Source organism: Epinephelus fuscoguttatus, linkage group LG8, assembly GCF_011397635.1.
Source record: "Epinephelus fuscoguttatus linkage group LG8, E.fuscoguttatus.final_Chr_v1".
NCBI classification, from domain to species: domain Eukaryota; kingdom Metazoa; phylum Chordata; class Actinopteri; order Perciformes; family Serranidae; genus Epinephelus; species Epinephelus fuscoguttatus.
In genome coordinates this window covers 29,725,466-29,744,092 of record NC_064759.1, presented here as the reverse complement: position 1 = coordinate 29,744,092, position 18,627 = coordinate 29,725,466, and the positions used below count along the sequence as shown (strand labels likewise).

Here is an 18,627-nt window from a genome sequence, read left to right as displayed (position 1 = left end):
TTGGGGCGGTACCTGAGTTTGAATTATGTCAGTCAAATCAGCTGTGGCTGTCCAAGACAAACATTTGACTATTTGCTGCTTTTTTTCCTATAGAGTTGAAAAGGTTGAACAGGGTTCAGCGGGATGTTCATTTGCATGGCTTGATATCAATAAGTTAGAAAAGATCTGTTATGATTTGGGTGACCCGATCCTTTTACGTCATCCAGACGGACTGGAGTCCGATTTTACCAACTTGCTCTTAAAAAAGTAATAAGAGTGTTACATTATGAAAGCTATAAATCACTATTAAATTAACGAGATTCTGATTGACCATTTTTGGATCTGTTGAACGTCCCTTGTTCCACAAAGAAATGTTGACCATCCAAACTAATAAATCAAATGGATTCAATCATTAAATTTCAGAATATTTTACTCAATCTCTATGAAAGTGATTGCAGTGAGCTCCTTACAGTAAATTCACCATGTCAGTCTGTTCTTTAGTACTTTCCAGGTTCAGCTGTATTAACTACAGATGCAAAACACTTACTTTTTTCAGTAAAACGTCTTACTGCATCCCAAACAATTTGAGCAATTTAAGCTACACTTTGGCTCATAATAAGGCACTCAGTCAGTTCTCTTCTCATATCCTCCACACAAGAAATCTATCTAACAGTGTATGATTAAACTGCCATCTATTGGTTAACTTATATAGATTTCAAGGAAAAAGCAAGGAGCATGATGATCATTCAGACTGATATGTCTCATGTTCAATTTATTTCACGCAGGATGTAAGAGATAGCATACTGTATAATTGCTTCTGTAAAGTGTCAGGTTGAGTTAATGGAGCAACAGTCACTCTAAAAGTTAAGGTCATGAAATCTTAATTTCTGGATAATGTTGAGATAAGACTGCTTCAAGGGGAAAAAGAGCAATAATACTGTAATAATTCTTCAGTAATAATAATGACTAATAATTATGTAGTTTTGCAGGCTTACCTCCATGTTGCAGCTAAAAATGAAAATGATAAAATGTGGCACGAGCTTAGAAGAGCCAGTTGACTGCTACTGGCAGTCCTTTTTCAGGAACATTCACATTCTGGCTAGAGAGGGCAAATTGGACATTAGCAGCCATGGTCCAGCAAGTGGATAAAAATTCCTGGCTGCTCCTATGAATGTTAAATATAGAGGTGCTTGGGTCCATGCTCCTATGCATGCTATTATAGTAAATCATACGTAATTACTGCTTACAGTTCTTTATGTGTGTGTGTGTGTGTGTGTGTGTGTGTGTGTGTGTGTGTGTGTGGTGTGTATAAGCCTGTGGTAGCGATAAGGTTATTATTAATTGGTTGACTGGTTAGTAATGGGATCTTGGTTATCAGATGTTATATCCAACTAAAATGGGAGGAGTCTTTGTCTGTCTGTCTGTCCTTTGATTTTCTTGACAACCGTTAATCCAATCCACTTCACACTTGGAGGGCGTCTTGCTGAGGATTCAAGGAAGTGCAGTGTGGAGTGCAAGCTCTTGAGATAAATGGTACATATTTATTAGCGGCGTGTTATATACACACTGCAGTGAATAGAGAAAGGACCCCTATTAACTGTTACACAGATGGCATGCCGAGTACAGCTCGCTCTCCATCACTCGTTACATTACATTCAAGAACAGATGATGGAAAAGAGAGTGGAGATGTTGCATCATAGCAAAGTCAAACATTTCAAGCATCAGTGAAGTAATTCTCACAATGAACGCTTTGTCCCTGGAAATAGCCCAGTCCCAAATAGCTAGCTATTAGCAAATGACGTGCATGTCCTGGCAGCTGTATTGCTCAGGAACCAAAAAAAATGCAGTGTGGAGTGTGAAGTTGTTTGGATAATCATTTAGAGAAAGCTGCAATACAGGAGGCCAAACAGTCGGCCTGTTTTGAACAGGCACGTACTGAATGGGCACTGCATTAGTTAGTGAAATTTGGTGTTATGGCACTGCTGGGAGCTGAAATAGAACACAGGCCAGTTTGTGGTGGGTGCTCATATGACGGAGCTTTAACGAGGCACTGTCTCGGGAGGACACTAAAGCTGCTCAATTTTGGCTGGAAGTGTTTAAGGACCCTTGTTAGAGCCTAATGGCTTTGTAAGAGGGGAGGATGTGGTTTGTACAGGTAAAATGAATAGATGAATGTGAGTGTGCTGTCATGAGGTGTCCTTGGTGGAGGATATGATGATAATTAGGCTGCTGTTTTCTCAATGGTGTTCTAGCGATGAGCCTACTTAACCTCTTGGCGGTGTGTGTGTGTGCGTGTGTATGTGTGTGTTGAAGCACTGTGTGTGGATGGAATCTGTGTGAGCACTTACCAGAGATTTAGATGTCGATGTCTGTGCATGTGCCTTTGCATGAGCCTGTGTGTTTGTGTGTGTGGCTGCCCTTTAGTATTTGCTGACTCAGGCTGGTTTTCCCTTTCTAAAAGTAAATAACCTTGGTCCGCCAAGCTGTCAGCTGGCCCCACTGTGCCCTCGTCCCAACATCTAAAGACGGCGAGAAAATCTCTGCTCTCACATCTGAGCACCACACAAGCACATCTTCAGAGAGCCTGCGTACTGCAAAGAACTTGTATCTTCAAAAAGCCACCTTCTGATGAAAAACTGGTACAGTTTACATGCTTTTATTTTCTGCCAGCATATTAAATTAATTCCCCTACATGTTACTTTGAATGCGTCGTCTGTAGCACAGAGACTGTTGTTCAACCAAAAGGCGAGGGGTTCAAACTCATGCTTACATTTGAGAAAGAGGATCCTTTGCTGAACCGAGAGTGTGATGCAGCGGCTGTATTTTGTTGCTTTTATATAACAAAGTATAACGACAGCCAGTTGAAAAGCAACATCTCAGCGGGAGAATCCCAATATTTAGTTTTGAAATCCAGGCCAGTGGTTTCTGCATGGCTAAAGCAAACTAAGCCGATCCAAACCAAAACAAAATTTAAGAAAAGAATAAAGTTGGCAGCGTAGTAGAAGTAAATAAAGTCATTCACATAACATTTTGTGTTTGGCTAGTGTTTATTTTGTTAAAATGCTGTGGTTGTACAGTATATTGTTGAGCAATTATGTAATGCACAAGACAGTACGCTATTAGGACATAACCTGTTAACCTCTCCAATCCTACCCATGTATCCATCTATATCTCTGTCCTTATATTATTGTAGGCTTGATAAAGTTCTGTCATTATATTCTTCTCGCCAGTAGTTGTTTTTCTCTCACTTTTCCCCTCTTGTTTTGCTCATCTTTCTCACTCTCTCTCTCTCTCTCCATCTCCCTCTCACTGTCTCCCAAGCCATCCCCCTGGAGGTTAATCCCTCCAGTTTCAAATAGAGATAACCATGGCAACAGGCCATGGCTTTCTGGCTTTGGGTGTGTGGGACAAAAGCATTGATCAGGATGAAATAGTGTCAGGTGTAAGCGCAAAAATACACAACATGCACACGTGCACACCCTTTTTTTTTCTGAACGTGTGTTTCTATTAGTTTGTATTAGAGGCAGAGACTCCACTAACCCTGACTTCACTGCTCAGTCACTGATATTACTCTGTGTGAAAATCAACCAAGTATACATAGCTGCGGTTGTTAAATCAATACATTGTTAAGTCTAACAAATCCCTAGAACAGGATGTGTTTAGAATGATGAAGACAGAAACAGGAAAAACGCGAACAATGGTGCTAAAGGTAAATAAAACTTTAATAGCCATTAGGGATGACTGAATAACAAATGAGAGATACATATTTTAGCCTTGAAATTCTCCCGTTTGAAGCCCCTGGAGTCACTAGGAAAATGCATGCAGGGAAAATAACTTATTACCTTTATTTTGATTGCACTCAGGTCATACTTGCTGTCTTACAACACACAAATTCATTCACACATACTCGCCCACATGCACATGCTTGACCTTGATGGCGGGATTGCCAGCGTGACAGATGTAGGGAGAACGGCAGAGTTGATGAAAAAGGTCTTTTATTGAAGTGTAAACCAGCATTCGTCTCCTCCAGGACTTTATAGCCGAGGCCAGCAGAAGGTGTGGGTGGACATGGACAGCTTAACTCCCCATAATACAGCAAGTCAACCAGCTTGTGTAACTTTTATAAGTGCGGCAAGTGTTATATATGACAGTCTCATTTTTAGACTTATATTGTGGTGCAATTAAGGTGAGAATAAGGTTGTAGCCTTTGCCTTAAAGCCCCTCATTTGCACTCTAACATTGACTTTTGTTCGCTGTTCTCAAGAGGAATTGCTTTGAAAATTGACAAATGTTCAAATGCAGGATACAACAGATGCATGGTGGGATTTCTGCAGTCATCACTAAGACATGGATGAACATTTAATCTGTGAATTGTTTTTATGTTTTGTTTTGGGGGTTTTTTGCTGTAATTTTCCCATACAAATTTTCAGACAGCATTTCCCCATGGGCATGTATGTAACATGACACAGTGAGGGAAAAAACAGCAATTTCGGTCAGAATTAAGAGTGCCTCTTTCTTCCCTCAGAGCCAATGTGATTCTTGTGTCTGAGCCAGTGCTTTATGTTTTAATCACTGCAGTGCCGAGAGCACAAACCTACTCCTCCCCTGCACTTTTCGAGAACTTTTTTTAATTTTGCAGTTTCCCTTTAATTTGTTTTCTCTCTGGCTGTGGCTCTTAACTTCATTTCCCAATAATTTGTCTGAGGACAAGCCACGTGCCATTAGCAGGGGAAAAAAGACGCCAGAAACAAAAGAAAGAAAAAAACCTGTATTCAATAAGTTTGTCTAAAAAACTTTCTTTATTAATTTTCTCCTTCCTTATGCAAGAACGTGCTTCCTCAACGATAATCCAACAATCCAGCAGGCCTTCTAGTATATTGCATTTTTCTAATGAAATGCTCTGATACAGACAGGCAATCAAGGAGCAATTCGGTGAAAGGAGAAGAGAGTGAGGGGAAATAGAAGAGGTAGTATGAGTCATTTTAGGAGCAGAGTTAAACCTGCCTTTATTCTGTTAGAGTAGGTAATGCAGGGTCCCAGTGTAGACTGCAGGCCATGCGCCCAGGATTGCAAGATTAGAGATTCGCTCTTGACCGGCTGACCACTTCTCATCCTCTCTCTCCCACACATTTTCTGTCACTCCTTACAAGATATTGTCCAGTAAAACAGAAATACCACTGGTGTGCAAAGTGGTGACTTTAGCAATAAGCTGTGGAGACATAAAACTGGTGCCTATTGATGAAAAAAGACTATCCGACTCAGACTAAAATCAATTATTAAAGCTGCATCAGAGAGATAGTATGTTTACATAACTGACTCAAGTTAAAAAATGATGTTTGTTTCCTGGTATAGAGAGAATAAGAAGGTGCAGCACTAAATGAAACTGACCCAGAAATGTGAGAAAGATCTGTAGGCAACTGCTTACTGATGTTTCACTTCAAATCTTTTTTTTATTTGATTCCATTGACTATTCTTATTTATTGCCTGAAAAAAATGTTGACATTAAGTACTCAAAAATAATCTCATGCTACCTTGCTTGGAGTGGTTTTTCTCTTGCTGTTATAGAGGTTTTCCAGCTCTGAACCCTTACATTTGGTGTACCTCAGGGATCAGTTTTGGGTCTTCTTTTATTTTCTACATATAGTGCTGCTACTGGACCTCATATATCACACAGGATCCTTTTTAAATTACTTTGCTGATGATATACCACTTTATATTGCCTTAAAACCTGGTCAGTCAGTCAATGTAACACAAAATTCCTTGTTTAACCGCTCCCTCTTCTCAAAAAAAGACCATTTACATTTGGCTTCCTCCGTCTCAGCAAAGTGAGGCTCATATTTGTCAAGTTTTTTGCTAAGCACGTGTAGGGATTGGTTTATGGGTGTGACGGAAGCTTGCAATTTGGAGGAGATGGCAACGCAGGTCTTCTCCAGCTCAGATAGACAAGACCCCCTGTCTCCAGAGGTGTATCCATGTTGTTAGCTAGTCTGTTAGCTTTGGCCGTAGTTTTTGCTTTTTGTAGTAGATGCCTTGTTTTAAGTTTAAGTTTATTTCCTTTATTAATCCCCCTGAGGGGAAATTCAATGTTTTCACTCTTGCTTGTCAATTACACACAGGTCTGAAAGACACACACATGCACAAACAGGACCTATACATGCACAAATTGGAGAGATGTCAGAGTGAGGGGGCTGCCCTTGGTGAGGTGCCCCGAGCGGTTGGGGGTTCGGTGCCTTGCTCAAGGGCACCTCGGCAGTGCCCAGGAGGTGAACTGGCACCTCTCCAGCCACCAGTCCACGCTCCATATTTTAGTCCGGACGGGGACTCGAACAGGCGACCCTCCGGTTCCCAACCCAAGTCCCTATGGACTGAGCTACTGCCGCCCCTTTTTTTTCTCAACATAGCTGGGACTACAGCTGTACTAGAGTTAGTTTACTTCGCTGCAGCTGGAATTTCTCACAAGTGGTTGTATATTATAGACATACGTTTAATAATTTACTCTAACTTCTTTTGTGATTAAAACGTAGCTCTAGGGGTGAAATCTTGTTTCCCTCAACTATAGCCAAGTCATTTTGAACTACCACATGTCTTTAAAAAGTAGTCCATGCTTTATATATTATTGTGCTTTCAACATCATGGTGCTCAGCTTTTAACTACTTCCAAGACAACACATTACAGAGGTCTCCTCAATGATTGTCAATAAGTGTTTACATCAGTGTTGTTGATTTTAAGGTATTGCATAGTCAAGATGCTGCAAGATATTAGTTATTATGTTCAACACATCCTGAGATTCTCACTTTACCATAGGATACCATAGGATGAAACCCCTTTTCGTGCTGAATCACTGTCAAACCATTCTTGAAACATTCTTTTATATGAGGACTTTATCTCAGTTTTCTCAGGTCCCCCTTGATCTATCTCTATTACAACTATGTTTTCTTTTATAATAGTGTTATTACCTCCGCCAAGGAAGTCATTTTTTGGGTTAGCTTTGTTGGTTTGTCTCTTTGGTTGTTGGTAGGATTGCATGGAAGTTACTGGCATGAAGACTTGATGGAAGAATGTAGCATGGACTAAGAAAGAGACCCATTCATTTTCCAAGATAATCCAAATTATGGGGTGGATACAAAAATTATTTTTCATTTTAGCTAATCTGGCAAAACACGTCTTGGCCGGGATTCTCACCTCAGACGTCCCAAACAAACATGGAGGTGGCTTAGCCGGAATGACGGAGGCTAGCAGTGTAGTCCCAACAATGCAACAGTGCTGACAGAGTTAACAATGTTACGACGGACCTGGGGGTTAGGGACCAGAGGGTGGGCATATGCTTCCACAACAACTCCATCCCAACCCATGGTGGCGGCCGCTCACCCACACACGGCTGACCCAGTAGCTTACAGTGTAGAAGGATGTTGTATATTGCAGCTTCAGAATTTAGAGATAGGGCATTTGGCATTGACGAAGGTCTGTGCTCCCTTAGAGTCCTTATAGTTATATTTTTATTTTTGCATAATGTCAGAATAATACAGTTAGGCTGCAGGTACATTCTACACATCAATCTTTCTGTTCTGTTTATTATTCCCCCTCTTCCTCACTTCCTCTTCTTATCTATTTAATTTTCATTCATCCATGCTTCTCTTCCTCCTGCCTTGATTATCTCAGCCTAGTGTGACACCTCTGTTTATGGCTGTGTATGCTTTTTATTTTATTTTTTTATGTCTCTTTGTATCTGTATATGTGTAGCTGCTGTCGTTAATGAGTCCCTCTGAACTGCCTCTAAACAGAACTCACTGTGATGGTGCAGCTTCAAATGTGGACTGACGTACACATACACACTCACACACACACACACACACACACACACACACACACAGGCGTCAACAGGGTGTGTACCTGCAGAGTCAGAGACAACTCCCCTTCGTTGGTTCTAGACTCCATTAATCATTTAGAGCGAGGATTTCCCTGAAGCCTGCTCTCTTTTCAGGCAGACACTACGACATCAGGCTGACGAGGCCTCGAATGACACTGAGACACATTTATCAGACATGCAAAGGATTTGTTTGAAAATCTCACTCTTTTCATGAACATTCAAGTCTACTCAATCTTTTTTCTGTTGTTCTTTAGTATGCACTAATTGGATCTGTGGGCTGGGATGCACTGTTATTATCCTGAGACAGAAAATGTTTGTGTTGTTGTTGAATGTTTTATATTCTGGACACCATTTAATCAGCCCCATCTGGACTCTAAAAGATACAAGTTCTTGATCCCTTTATAATGAACTTTGTAGGAGTTTTAGAGCTCTTCACATGCTGCTCTTTCATGCCACTAAAAATGCTTAGACAGTATCTCTTAGTAGAAAGTATTTTGAATTTTCACTCAAGGTTATTTCACTTATGCTTTAGCATTGAGAAATTGTTTTAGAATTCATCCACTTCACCTTTCTAGAGAGGTTAGCCTTTGTGAAATGAGTGAGAACTTGGAAAGAAATAAACAGCATAAGTGAAAGCGATGGGAAATATGCCCCAGACTGAAAATAACTAGAATTATTTGGTTAATAAAAACACGGAGACATAAAGACTGGAGACGTTCTGTGTGAATTTAGCAACATGCTTTTCTCTGCCAGGCGGTTCGCTAAGGGAATTCCTGACTTGGAGAAGAAATGGAAATTTTTGCCTTAGTTTTTTATTGACCTTTAAGAAATGCATACTTTATGTTTATTCTGTTAACACAAAGAAACACACACCACATATAAACAAGCTCATGCTGACTCACACGCATTCTTCTTTGAATGGCAGGTGCATGAAAGAAAAATACGTGTCTATGAAAGGCGTTTGACTGTGTGTGTTTGGTGTGTGTTTCTGTGTAGGCCTGTCTCCCAGATCATCCGTCTGCATTCCAGGTAATTAGACTGGCCAACAGCTGAGTCCCATTAGCCCTGATTACAGCATTCAGTACTACAGAAGAGAAGAGAGAGAAAAGAAAAAGAGCTGAGAGAGGGGGATGTGTGTGTACTGTTCACACTGAGTATGTTTTTAAAGCATTATGTCTGTTATTTGTAGGCGTCTGTGTGTGTAATCCTTGTACATGGGTTTTATATGATGCAGCAGTGCCTTGGCACAGTTAGTTGCCGTGGGTCTCAACAGTCTAATCTAAATAACTCTTTTTCTGCCTATGTCCATAAGCATGTGTTTTATATTTCATAGCATAGCTCTTAAAAAATGTATTTTTCTCAATTGGCTTCCCTCAGTGGCCGCTCAGACATTTTCCCATTTGGCCAAAATTGTAATCTTAAACCCAAAATGGATCAAAAGCCTGTTTCTGGTGGGTCCCCACAAGATAAGACACATCATATTTTTTCAATGAGTCTAAATGCCACATTTGGGTTTTTGGCTGAAAACAGTCTGGGACCGAGCCATCAAGAAGTTACAACAACCACATAACCACAGGAAATGACACCACTTCTACTCAGCTCTCAGGAATCAGGCCCACACTCATAAGTTGTGTTTGAGTGGTCGCTCTGAAGAATAAACAGCTACATCAACATGAAAAAAAAAAAAAACACTGCACGACAGATGTAACATTACAATCACGCCCGGATGTTGTTTAGTCTATCTAGGCATTTATCCATCTAGTATCTTTTCCTTCAAATCACACCCAAGGGCAATTGACACTGATCAACTCTGATCTGCATTCAGCCCAGGAAATGTTTATTTAATCCACCCAGGGCTTTTTCTGTCTCTCTATATGTCCACCTCCAGCCTTTCTCCCTCCCTCCAGCTTTCTCTCCATCTCTCTCTTTCTCCTCTATCTCTGTCTGACCCTCCCTGATGGTTTCAGTGTCTCAGGTTTGGGTGATTGATTCTAGCTCTGGACTGCTGGCAGACAAGCAGCCTGCACACTGGTGTGCAGCAGGGACTGCACTCTGCTCTGACTCTGTGATGAATTACTGGCCTTTTAATACACACAGTAGAGACTGTCTGAGTGGGAAAAAAAAGAGAAAGATGGTCTGAGAAGGGAAGAAGCCATGCTACAATTGCAATGATAAAGAGAGGACAGTGGAGAGCATGCGAAAGCAAAAAAAAAAAAAATAAAAAGAAAGAAAAGATTGAGGGTTGGAGAGAAGGAGAAGCAAACATGCAAATAAGTGGGTAAAATGAGTAATAACTGCACATGTGACTAGAGAATATGAGAGCTGTGTGTGTGTAGTCCCCATTATCTAGAAAGGCCTCTCTTATTGCTTTAAATGAGTCATGCAGAGTGTGAAGACGCAGGCAGTGTTGGGAGCCAGAGGGAGGAAAAACGTTCTGCCCGTCATGAAATTGAATTAAACATTGAAACATAGTCAGTCTCTCACTTAGTCAAGTGTGATGCCGTTTCTTTGAATAGTCAGGGTTTCTTTGCCACTTCACAGCCACTAGAGAGCCACAGAGTGGAAAACAGCTTTTCAGCTTCTGAATATTTTTATAAGTATGCCATCACTTGAAAAGCCTCTAACCCCAGTTCTGGTGATGCTTGAGCACGAGCTTCATCCTTAAAAAGTTAGCAAAGGTAAATGACCTTTGTAGCCAATTAACCACAGCAAAAAACTGGTGTAAAAATTTCAAAGTGCATGGTTAAGTCTTCTTTTTTTACTGCTTGAAAAATTGTTATTTCTTGGAAGTTGAAGGGATGTGACAACAGCGATAAAGTCCATACCCTTTTTGTCTTAATGCGTATTAAAGCTGATTCTCTGGAGACATTTAACACACAAACACATAGAAGAAATAACTAGCTGTGGCTCCTCATTTGATGAATAGTGCAGGCGGTACATCCGCAAGCTGTGGGATCTCTTAACTTGCAAAAACACGGCATTGCAGTGGCCTTTAGGTGGCTGAAACACACAGCAACACATCTGAAATTCTGATCATGGTTAGATATTTCCATGTTCTGTAATACATGTAGATAAATAAAATCCAGCAAGAAATGTAAAGCTGTGTAACAGACAAATTAACAAAAGCTGAGATTTTTAACATGTGGGTGATGTGTTAAGACCTGTATAACTGAAAGGACATACATCATATGCACAGCTGACTAATTTAACGCCAGCTTCCATTAACAAATTTTTACCCTGGTGGGCAATAAAGATATATCCTAGAACGTCTCACATAGACATGTCTAATTCCTAAAACACAGAGCAAACACACACACACACACACATTAGAGGCAGCAGCAGCCGAAGTCCATGCCCACAGAAACACAGTATGAACTGACCAGAGACTAAATGATGAGGTAATCAGTATCCAGTGTTGATTTCACTGAGCCTCCAGTCACCATGAAGATGGAGAAAAGTGTATATCTCCATGGCTAATGAAACCCTGGGGATTTCAGGGTTTAGGGTTCATAAAGTATTTATGGTATGTTCATTAAGTATTGATTAAGCCGTTAGAGAGCGTTTAGACACCCAGACAATCATTATGAAAGATTAGAACTTGGCATGAGGAAGAGGAAGATGGAGGAAGGCAGAAATGCGGAGGGAGAAAGAGGGTGCGGTGAGGAATGGGAGGAAATGAAGGAGACTAGAGATGAGGATGTTGTGAAGAGGGAAATGAGAGATACAGAGGAGGGAAAAGAGCAAGGAGGCAAGAGGGAAAGGAAATGAAAATTTTGCTCTTTAAATATTAATTAAGCATTCAGATTGCATTTTAGACAGCTAGGCTACCATTATAGGAGATTAGGTTTTAATCTGAGGGAGAGGAGGGGCGAATAGCAAATAGGGAATAGAGGAAAGGACAGGAGGAGGAGGGGGAGCATGAGAAAGGAGGAAGTTAAGGATAGAGAGGAGGTGGGCTGAAGGTAGGCACATGAGAAGGAAGAATAGATGGATTAAAAGAGGAAATGAGCAGGATTACATGTAAAACAAGCTTGAAAGGTAAGAGGAAGGAGCCAACACGTAATGAATAGAAAGTCTCTTTTCTCTAATCATATACTGCTTCTCTATGGAAGTGCTCTGCTAGTTGTTTTCAAAGCATTTCTTTGGCTTATGTCTTCACTTAATTTGTCCTCCTCTTTCTATCCATCCATTTTCAATACTCGCTCATTCCTGTTCAGGGTTGTTTTGGAAGGCAGTGATGTGTCATTTCTGATGTGAAGTGTTGCTATTTAAGATGCAAGCGGGACTGCAAAGAAATGTGACATTAAAGTACCGTCTCACCTCACATCCATCCATCTTGCATACAGACCCAGCCGGTGTTTTTCCACAGGTATTTAACCGTTGCTTTTGCCCTCTCTTTACCCTCTAGCTCTTCAGCAGGTGTTGTTGCATTGCAGGGTAACCAGGAAGTAGCATGATAAGAGGTGCAGACCTGCTATAATGATACAGCAATGAGGTTTAATGGGGCTGAAAACACAGGCTGACTGGCTGGCAGGCAGGCTACACAGTCAGGGAGAGGCACAGTTGGTGTGAAGCTGTTTCCAGCTCATGACAGATGTTACAGGGAGAGAGAGAGGGAGAGAGAGACAAAGAGATGGAGAGACAAAGAGACGGAGGGAGAGAGGGGACAGAGTGAGAGGGAGAGAGGTGAGTCATTTGCAACATGCAGAGTGAGAGATCACTGAGAAGTAACTTTGTGCAAACGGCAACTTTGAGCAAAGTCAAGCAGAGTTCATTCACATGTGGGTGCTCCAAAGCACTTTAGTTCATATCCCTGAAGTACTTGTGCAAATAAATGTTTTCACAGCCAGCTGTGCCGAGAGATGGTGTAGTGAAGTGTGGTGTGATTTCAATAACACACCCCTGTTGATTTTGTACCCATCTCACTCTTGATTTCCCCGGATTGAGACAATATAAATGATACAAAGGAAGCGATGGATTTTCAGGCAGGCACAGACATGCACATAATCAGCGACTGGAGGAGCCGAGGAGAGGTTAAGGCTTCCCTCTTGTTCGCGTCAAATCTGCATTCATTCCCCCTTGTTCCAGTAACCGCACACTGTACGGAAAATGTGTGCAGAAACAAAACAGCTGACCCACTTTTTGCTGGAATCGGGGAAAACCGCTGTGAGATTGTGTTTAAGACACATTGTCTTTGCATGAAATTAGCTTGCAACCACATTGACCGCAGGGATAGGAAATCTTCTGTTTTACCATTTAATCTTTTTTATGGCTTGCAAACAGGGAGAACAGGATTCTGTCAGTGTTGCCTCCACGGACGGCCAGAGGAAATTGTGCTACACACAGAGTAACTGTCGACTGGAAATTGAAACCCTTTGTGTCTTGATGTGCAAGTTGTTGTTGATAATGACAGAGTCCACAGCCACAGTGTGAGTTTGAAGTGCACAGCTGAGCATAGCCTCAGGTGTGCTCTGGAGCTAATTTGTTTGAATGACAGAAACTCAGAGACTTGTAACTTTAAATAGTGTGACATGCAGCGATAGGTGTGTTTGAGTTTCTCCAGTGATTTCTCCACTGAATTCCTGTACCTTGGATGTGCAATGGTACCTTTATGAGCTTTAGCCTTATTAGCTCAAGACAGTGTTTCACTGCTGAATCTTCTCCTGGGTATTCATATTTTTTGGAGCCTTAAAAGTTCTCCTTTGTATCGTACAGCCCTCTCACAGCAACTGAGTATGTAAATTTACTTGTTTTCAACCCAGGCCTTATTAAGCCATTGTTTCACATTATTTTCTATTGTGCATAACACAGTCTCATTGAATCTAACCCCTGCGCTGCAGTTTCTTGCTGGGTATGAGCAAGGTCCCATGAGGCAGTTGTTCAGGCCTTCGCAAACCAGAATATATCTTGATTTCATAAACAGAGAGCTCACAGTGTAGTCAGATACAAATTGAGAAGGTCACATTCTACAATTAAATTGTTTGATAAGTAAAGTTAGCAAAATAAAACTAACTGTAACCCTGACTGAAAGAATAGTTTGCAATTTTTATTAGTAGAGCATGTAGACATGTTTGATTACATTATATATCCAAGTGTTTGAAGGCTTTAATAATTGCCTCATTGGAATGTGCTTAGGCCTTGTGAGAAATAATTAAAGGATAAGTTCATGATTTTTTTAAGTCTGTTTTCAACCAATACTAGGTGCACGGAGTCCAGTTTGTTTGATTAGCGTGAATACTGTGTGCTAGACCCTGGCACGGGTTGTCGATCCACTTGAAAAGGTGGTCTTGAGCATGTGTAATGCGTTCTTTGTATGGTTCGCATCAGGTGTGAAAACCAGCTGTCTCAAAAGACAAAGGTGGAATGCTATTTAACATGTGTAGCAGTCCCCAGAAGAGTTTCAAAGGCATTTCTAAGTGCTTCTTCAAAATCTGCATATTCACTAAGCACATACTGATTTCATCCTTTGAACTGCACAGCTATGGGTGAAAAAGTAGGAGGCAGGCAAGAGGGTCGTTCTTGACATTGTCTCTAATATATAAACCAAAGTAGGCATAACGCAAAGGTTGACTCCATTGTATGGGCATGGGATCCTGCGATTGGCACTCTTTTCTACACTGCAGCCACAACATAAACAAATGTCTCGTAGATGGTGATGTAAATGTAATCTGGTAAGGTACAATATTACTAGTGTGTGTGTGTGTGTGTGTGTGTGTGTTTGGATAATCATCCTGTTGTGTATGGATGCAAGTCATTACCATAAAGATTGGAAATATATCAACAACTGAACACCAAGTTTTGGCATTTAATCACTCCTGCATACTTGATGTTCAAATTTAAATACCACAGAATTTATTTCACTGAAATGTTTTACTTTGAAAACCATCTCCCTGAATTATCACTTTGTGAAATTCTTAATAGTCACTTTCAACTCATGCATTTCCAAAAACTTTATAACCAGCATGGGTTTATTTCAGGGTTCTGAAAGACAAATAGAGACCTCAGGACAACAGCGAACAATATGGAGGCTGGCTGCAAGCCAAGTTTGACAAACTTTTTTTTTCTCGCCTCGGACCATCTCTGAAATAATGACTTTCAATGCAACACGCAACATGCTGCCAAAAATATAGTTATGCAAGGGTTGTTTAAGTTAACAATGTCTCGGTGCTCAATTCCAACCCACATCTTGCCGGTCTGCTTTTTGTCTGCCTCTTTGCCTCTGCTCTGTTGTCTCATTTTATAGGAAAGTGTGCAAGTACATATCACTCACACATGGAGTATCTTCTTTTTGTTTCTTTTGTGGCACGCCACAACACTTCATAAAGTGAATGCTCCCCTTGAATCGACCGAGTGTTAAAACACAGAACAGTAAGAACTTGAACCTGTATCGATGGATGACAGCTGGGGAGGGTCCGGTGGTGTAGAGGTAGTTGAGGAGGCGGGTGTACTACTAGGTAGATGGGTAGGTTTGACATATGGATTTCTATAATTTATTATGTTGATCTGTTCTGTCCATATAACATCTGTTGCACGTCTGTCTGTCCTGAGAAAGGGATTCCTCCTCAGTTTCTCTTCCTGAGGTTTCTTCTATTTTTTTCCTGGCTAAAGGGTTTTTGGGAGAAGTTTTTCCATATCTGCTCTGAGGATCCAGGGACAGAGGGATGTCATATGTTATATAGCCCTCTGAGGCAAATAGTGATTTGTGATACTGGGCTTTATAAATAAAAGTGCTCTAGTCATTGACTAGAGCACCAACAGCCTGCCATTTTTGCACAGAACTACATTTGTAGTTCTGTGCAAAAATGGCAGGCTGTTGTTTTAAGACAGGCCTAAAAAATTGTGAACCTGCCCTTTGATAAAAGCAACATATTTATGTGGTCTGTGTTGAGAAGCAGTGGAACTTTATTTTACCCAGGTCTGTGTGGAAGGTCTTGATGATCTCAGTGATGTAACTCTTAAAGGAAGATGAGTCTAAGATCAATGACAGGTTCCACAGCTGTTACATATAACTCTACGCCTTTGATGTCCCTGCTTGCATAAATGTGCGCGCACACACAAGCATGCACGCAAATGTAAAAGATTACATTCAAAGCCTGCTGCCCTGTGTGGGAAGACAACTGTGCCACTCTGTGTATTGGACACTCTGCCAAAGGAAAATCCCTGCTGACAAACAGAGATATTCAGACACAGAAAGAAAGGTAAAACACTTCAGACTTCTTCACTGGAGCTGTTCTCCTTATTCTGAGTCACTGATTACATAGATGGCTTTGGTCACAGTCGGCCAGACTTGGAACTCCCACTCATGAAATCAAACAGCTCTGGCGCATGCAAAGGAAAAGCCTCCATGGATAAAAGAAATATTTATGCTCAAAATGAGCCACATAGGGCAACTTCTTTGTCACAGAGTATTCATCCAACAGCACACATATATTGTTGTTTGACATAGCACTAAGTCTTACCATATAATTTGAAGCATACAGCGTAGCAAACACTATACATACTTTAGTATTTGTTTCATTTTCCATGACAACAGTGGAATCAAATGCACAAACAGTGTCCATTTCCAGCACAGCACAGGATCCAGTGTCACTGTGTAACTTGTTAGGGTCTAGTCAAGTCAGTTTTATTTATATAGCCCAATATTACGAATCACACATTCGCCTCAGGGGGCTTTACAATCTGTACGGTATATGACACCGTCTGTCACCATCACCAGGCAAGAAAAACTGCCCCCCTTAGGAAACTTCAGGAAGAGAAACAGGGGAGAGATTCCTCTCACAGTATGCACAGATGTGCAGTAGATGTTGTGTGTAGAGATCATACCAACATAAAATTACAATTTAAACAATCCATATCATAAAATGATACATAGACTGTGGACATATATGGATCTAGGATGATGTGAAGCAGCTTCCAGGTGTTGCCAAACAGCTGGAGCCTGAGCCACATGACCTTGTCTCCATTGTGTAACCTGGAAAGAAGACACAAACACAAGAAGCAAAACTGAAGCACCTCATTCACATAGATAGGAGAATGACAGAAAAGAGACAAGAGGAGAGGCTACTTGTGTTTCTGCTGCTTGATTTTGCACATGAGATGAGAGGAATATAAAATATGTGAGACACTACTGTTCAATATGAAGAGCTATCTGATATAATGTATCAGATACTTTACAGGCACTTCTTGGGCACTTATTGTAATAGAGCTGGACTCCTCTTGTATTGGACATGCATGTAGACTACCATCAAGATTTTCAATGATGTGAATGAATACATAGGCATCATTATGAATCATTGAATCTCATGGACAATGAAACAGAAGCTTTCACAGTTTTGTGAAATTATGAAATAATGTCTGGAAATCACATATTTAGGATTTTTAGAACATAAGTATATCACGCCCCCTTTTCTCTCTCTCTGTCACTTCCTTTCTGGCTGTCTCAGTAGCAAAATGGAGCACCCTCCATCAAATCCTCTCCTGCATCCATCCCTCTTTAATTTGCCAGCACTCCAGCTCCACACACTCATGCACACACAGGCTTTTGGTCTCCTGCGGAGGATCATTTCAATGGAGTGCTGCTAAACAGAACAAAAATAATTGAAGTATACCAGTCTAACTAACTGAGAGGCACATTAGAAGGAAGTTCCCTCATTCCCTTGAAAAAAAATTAATGCAACTCAGTTAACATCTATGAATCCTGAGGGGGTTTCCTTATTGCTTCAGGGGTTCTGAGTGTGAAGCCGGTGTGCTGCCTTTTCAGTGAAATGTTTATTCCTCTTTAGAGGAGAGTTTGCCACTTGAGTTAAATTCACAGATTTTTTTTCTTTTGCAGTTGGATATTCAGTCATAAATATGGAAATAAAGAACCTGAATGCTACTACCTTAACCTTTAATACATTTACTGCTGCAAAACTAGCTTTTAGTGGAAGGTTATAGTCCACTCTTTTACATCTCTTACTCCAGTTTGAGCATTTTACACACTTAAAAGGAAAATAACTGTTTTGCTTAGCACAAGGGCAATCTCTTGTCTGGATTTATTATGCTGAACTGAGGAGAAATCCAACATCTGTGCTGGTTATCACAGTTCATATCTACATGTATGAACTACTGATCTCGCAGAGAGTAGTTTTGTTAAGCTTGATTATTAAGAAAAATACCATAAAGGGTTATATTATGAGACCCAATACCAATGATTACTTTCAAGGTTACACCAAGGCTTTTTCAACCGGTGTTCAAACCTCTAAGATTAGACTGAAATATGCGATTTCTCTCTTCTTTCTGACACTGAAACGTATGCCTGTGCAAGGTCAAATGAAGTGATGGTAACTATTTCCACATCTTCTGTCACTGTCTCTTCCAACAGCAACAGGAGCAGGACCCCACCAACCTCTACATCTCGAACCTCCCGCTGTCCATGGATGAGCAGGAGCTGGAGAACATGCTGAAGCCCTTCGGTCACGTCATTTCTACACGGATACTGAGGGACGCCAATGGCCTGAGCAGAGGAGTTGGCTTTGCTAGGTGTGCACAGAGAAAGACATACATGCACACAAACTGTCACTTACCATTATATGTGGGGAGGGCTGACCAGTTAATTGAACTTAAATCAATATTGCGATGTAATAGGACGCAACTTTAAAATCCCAAAAGCAGCAATGTTTTTTAATGCTACACAAGCTAATCACCCAGAGGGTTGGAAACACTTGACCCTGCGGGCTTCAAGTGCACGCATACTGCCTTACGCTCCATGTGACATATGCAAGAAAAGAGTAGATAAAGAA

General features: G+C 40.9%; 1 protein-coding gene across 1 annotated transcript in view; it reads left to right on the top strand.

Annotated features, from left to right (window-relative positions):
• The window catches only part of LOC125893502 (RNA-binding motif, single-stranded-interacting protein 3-like), a 103,424-nt gene that overhangs the window by 35,540 nt on the left and 49,257 nt on the right, over positions 1–18,627 (top strand). Inside the window, exon 4 of the mRNA XM_049584215.1 lies at positions 18,210–18,367. Within this exon, the coding sequence (XP_049440172.1) occupies positions 18,210–18,367 (158 nt within the window). The remainder of the gene's footprint in view (positions 1–18,209; positions 18,368–18,627) is intronic.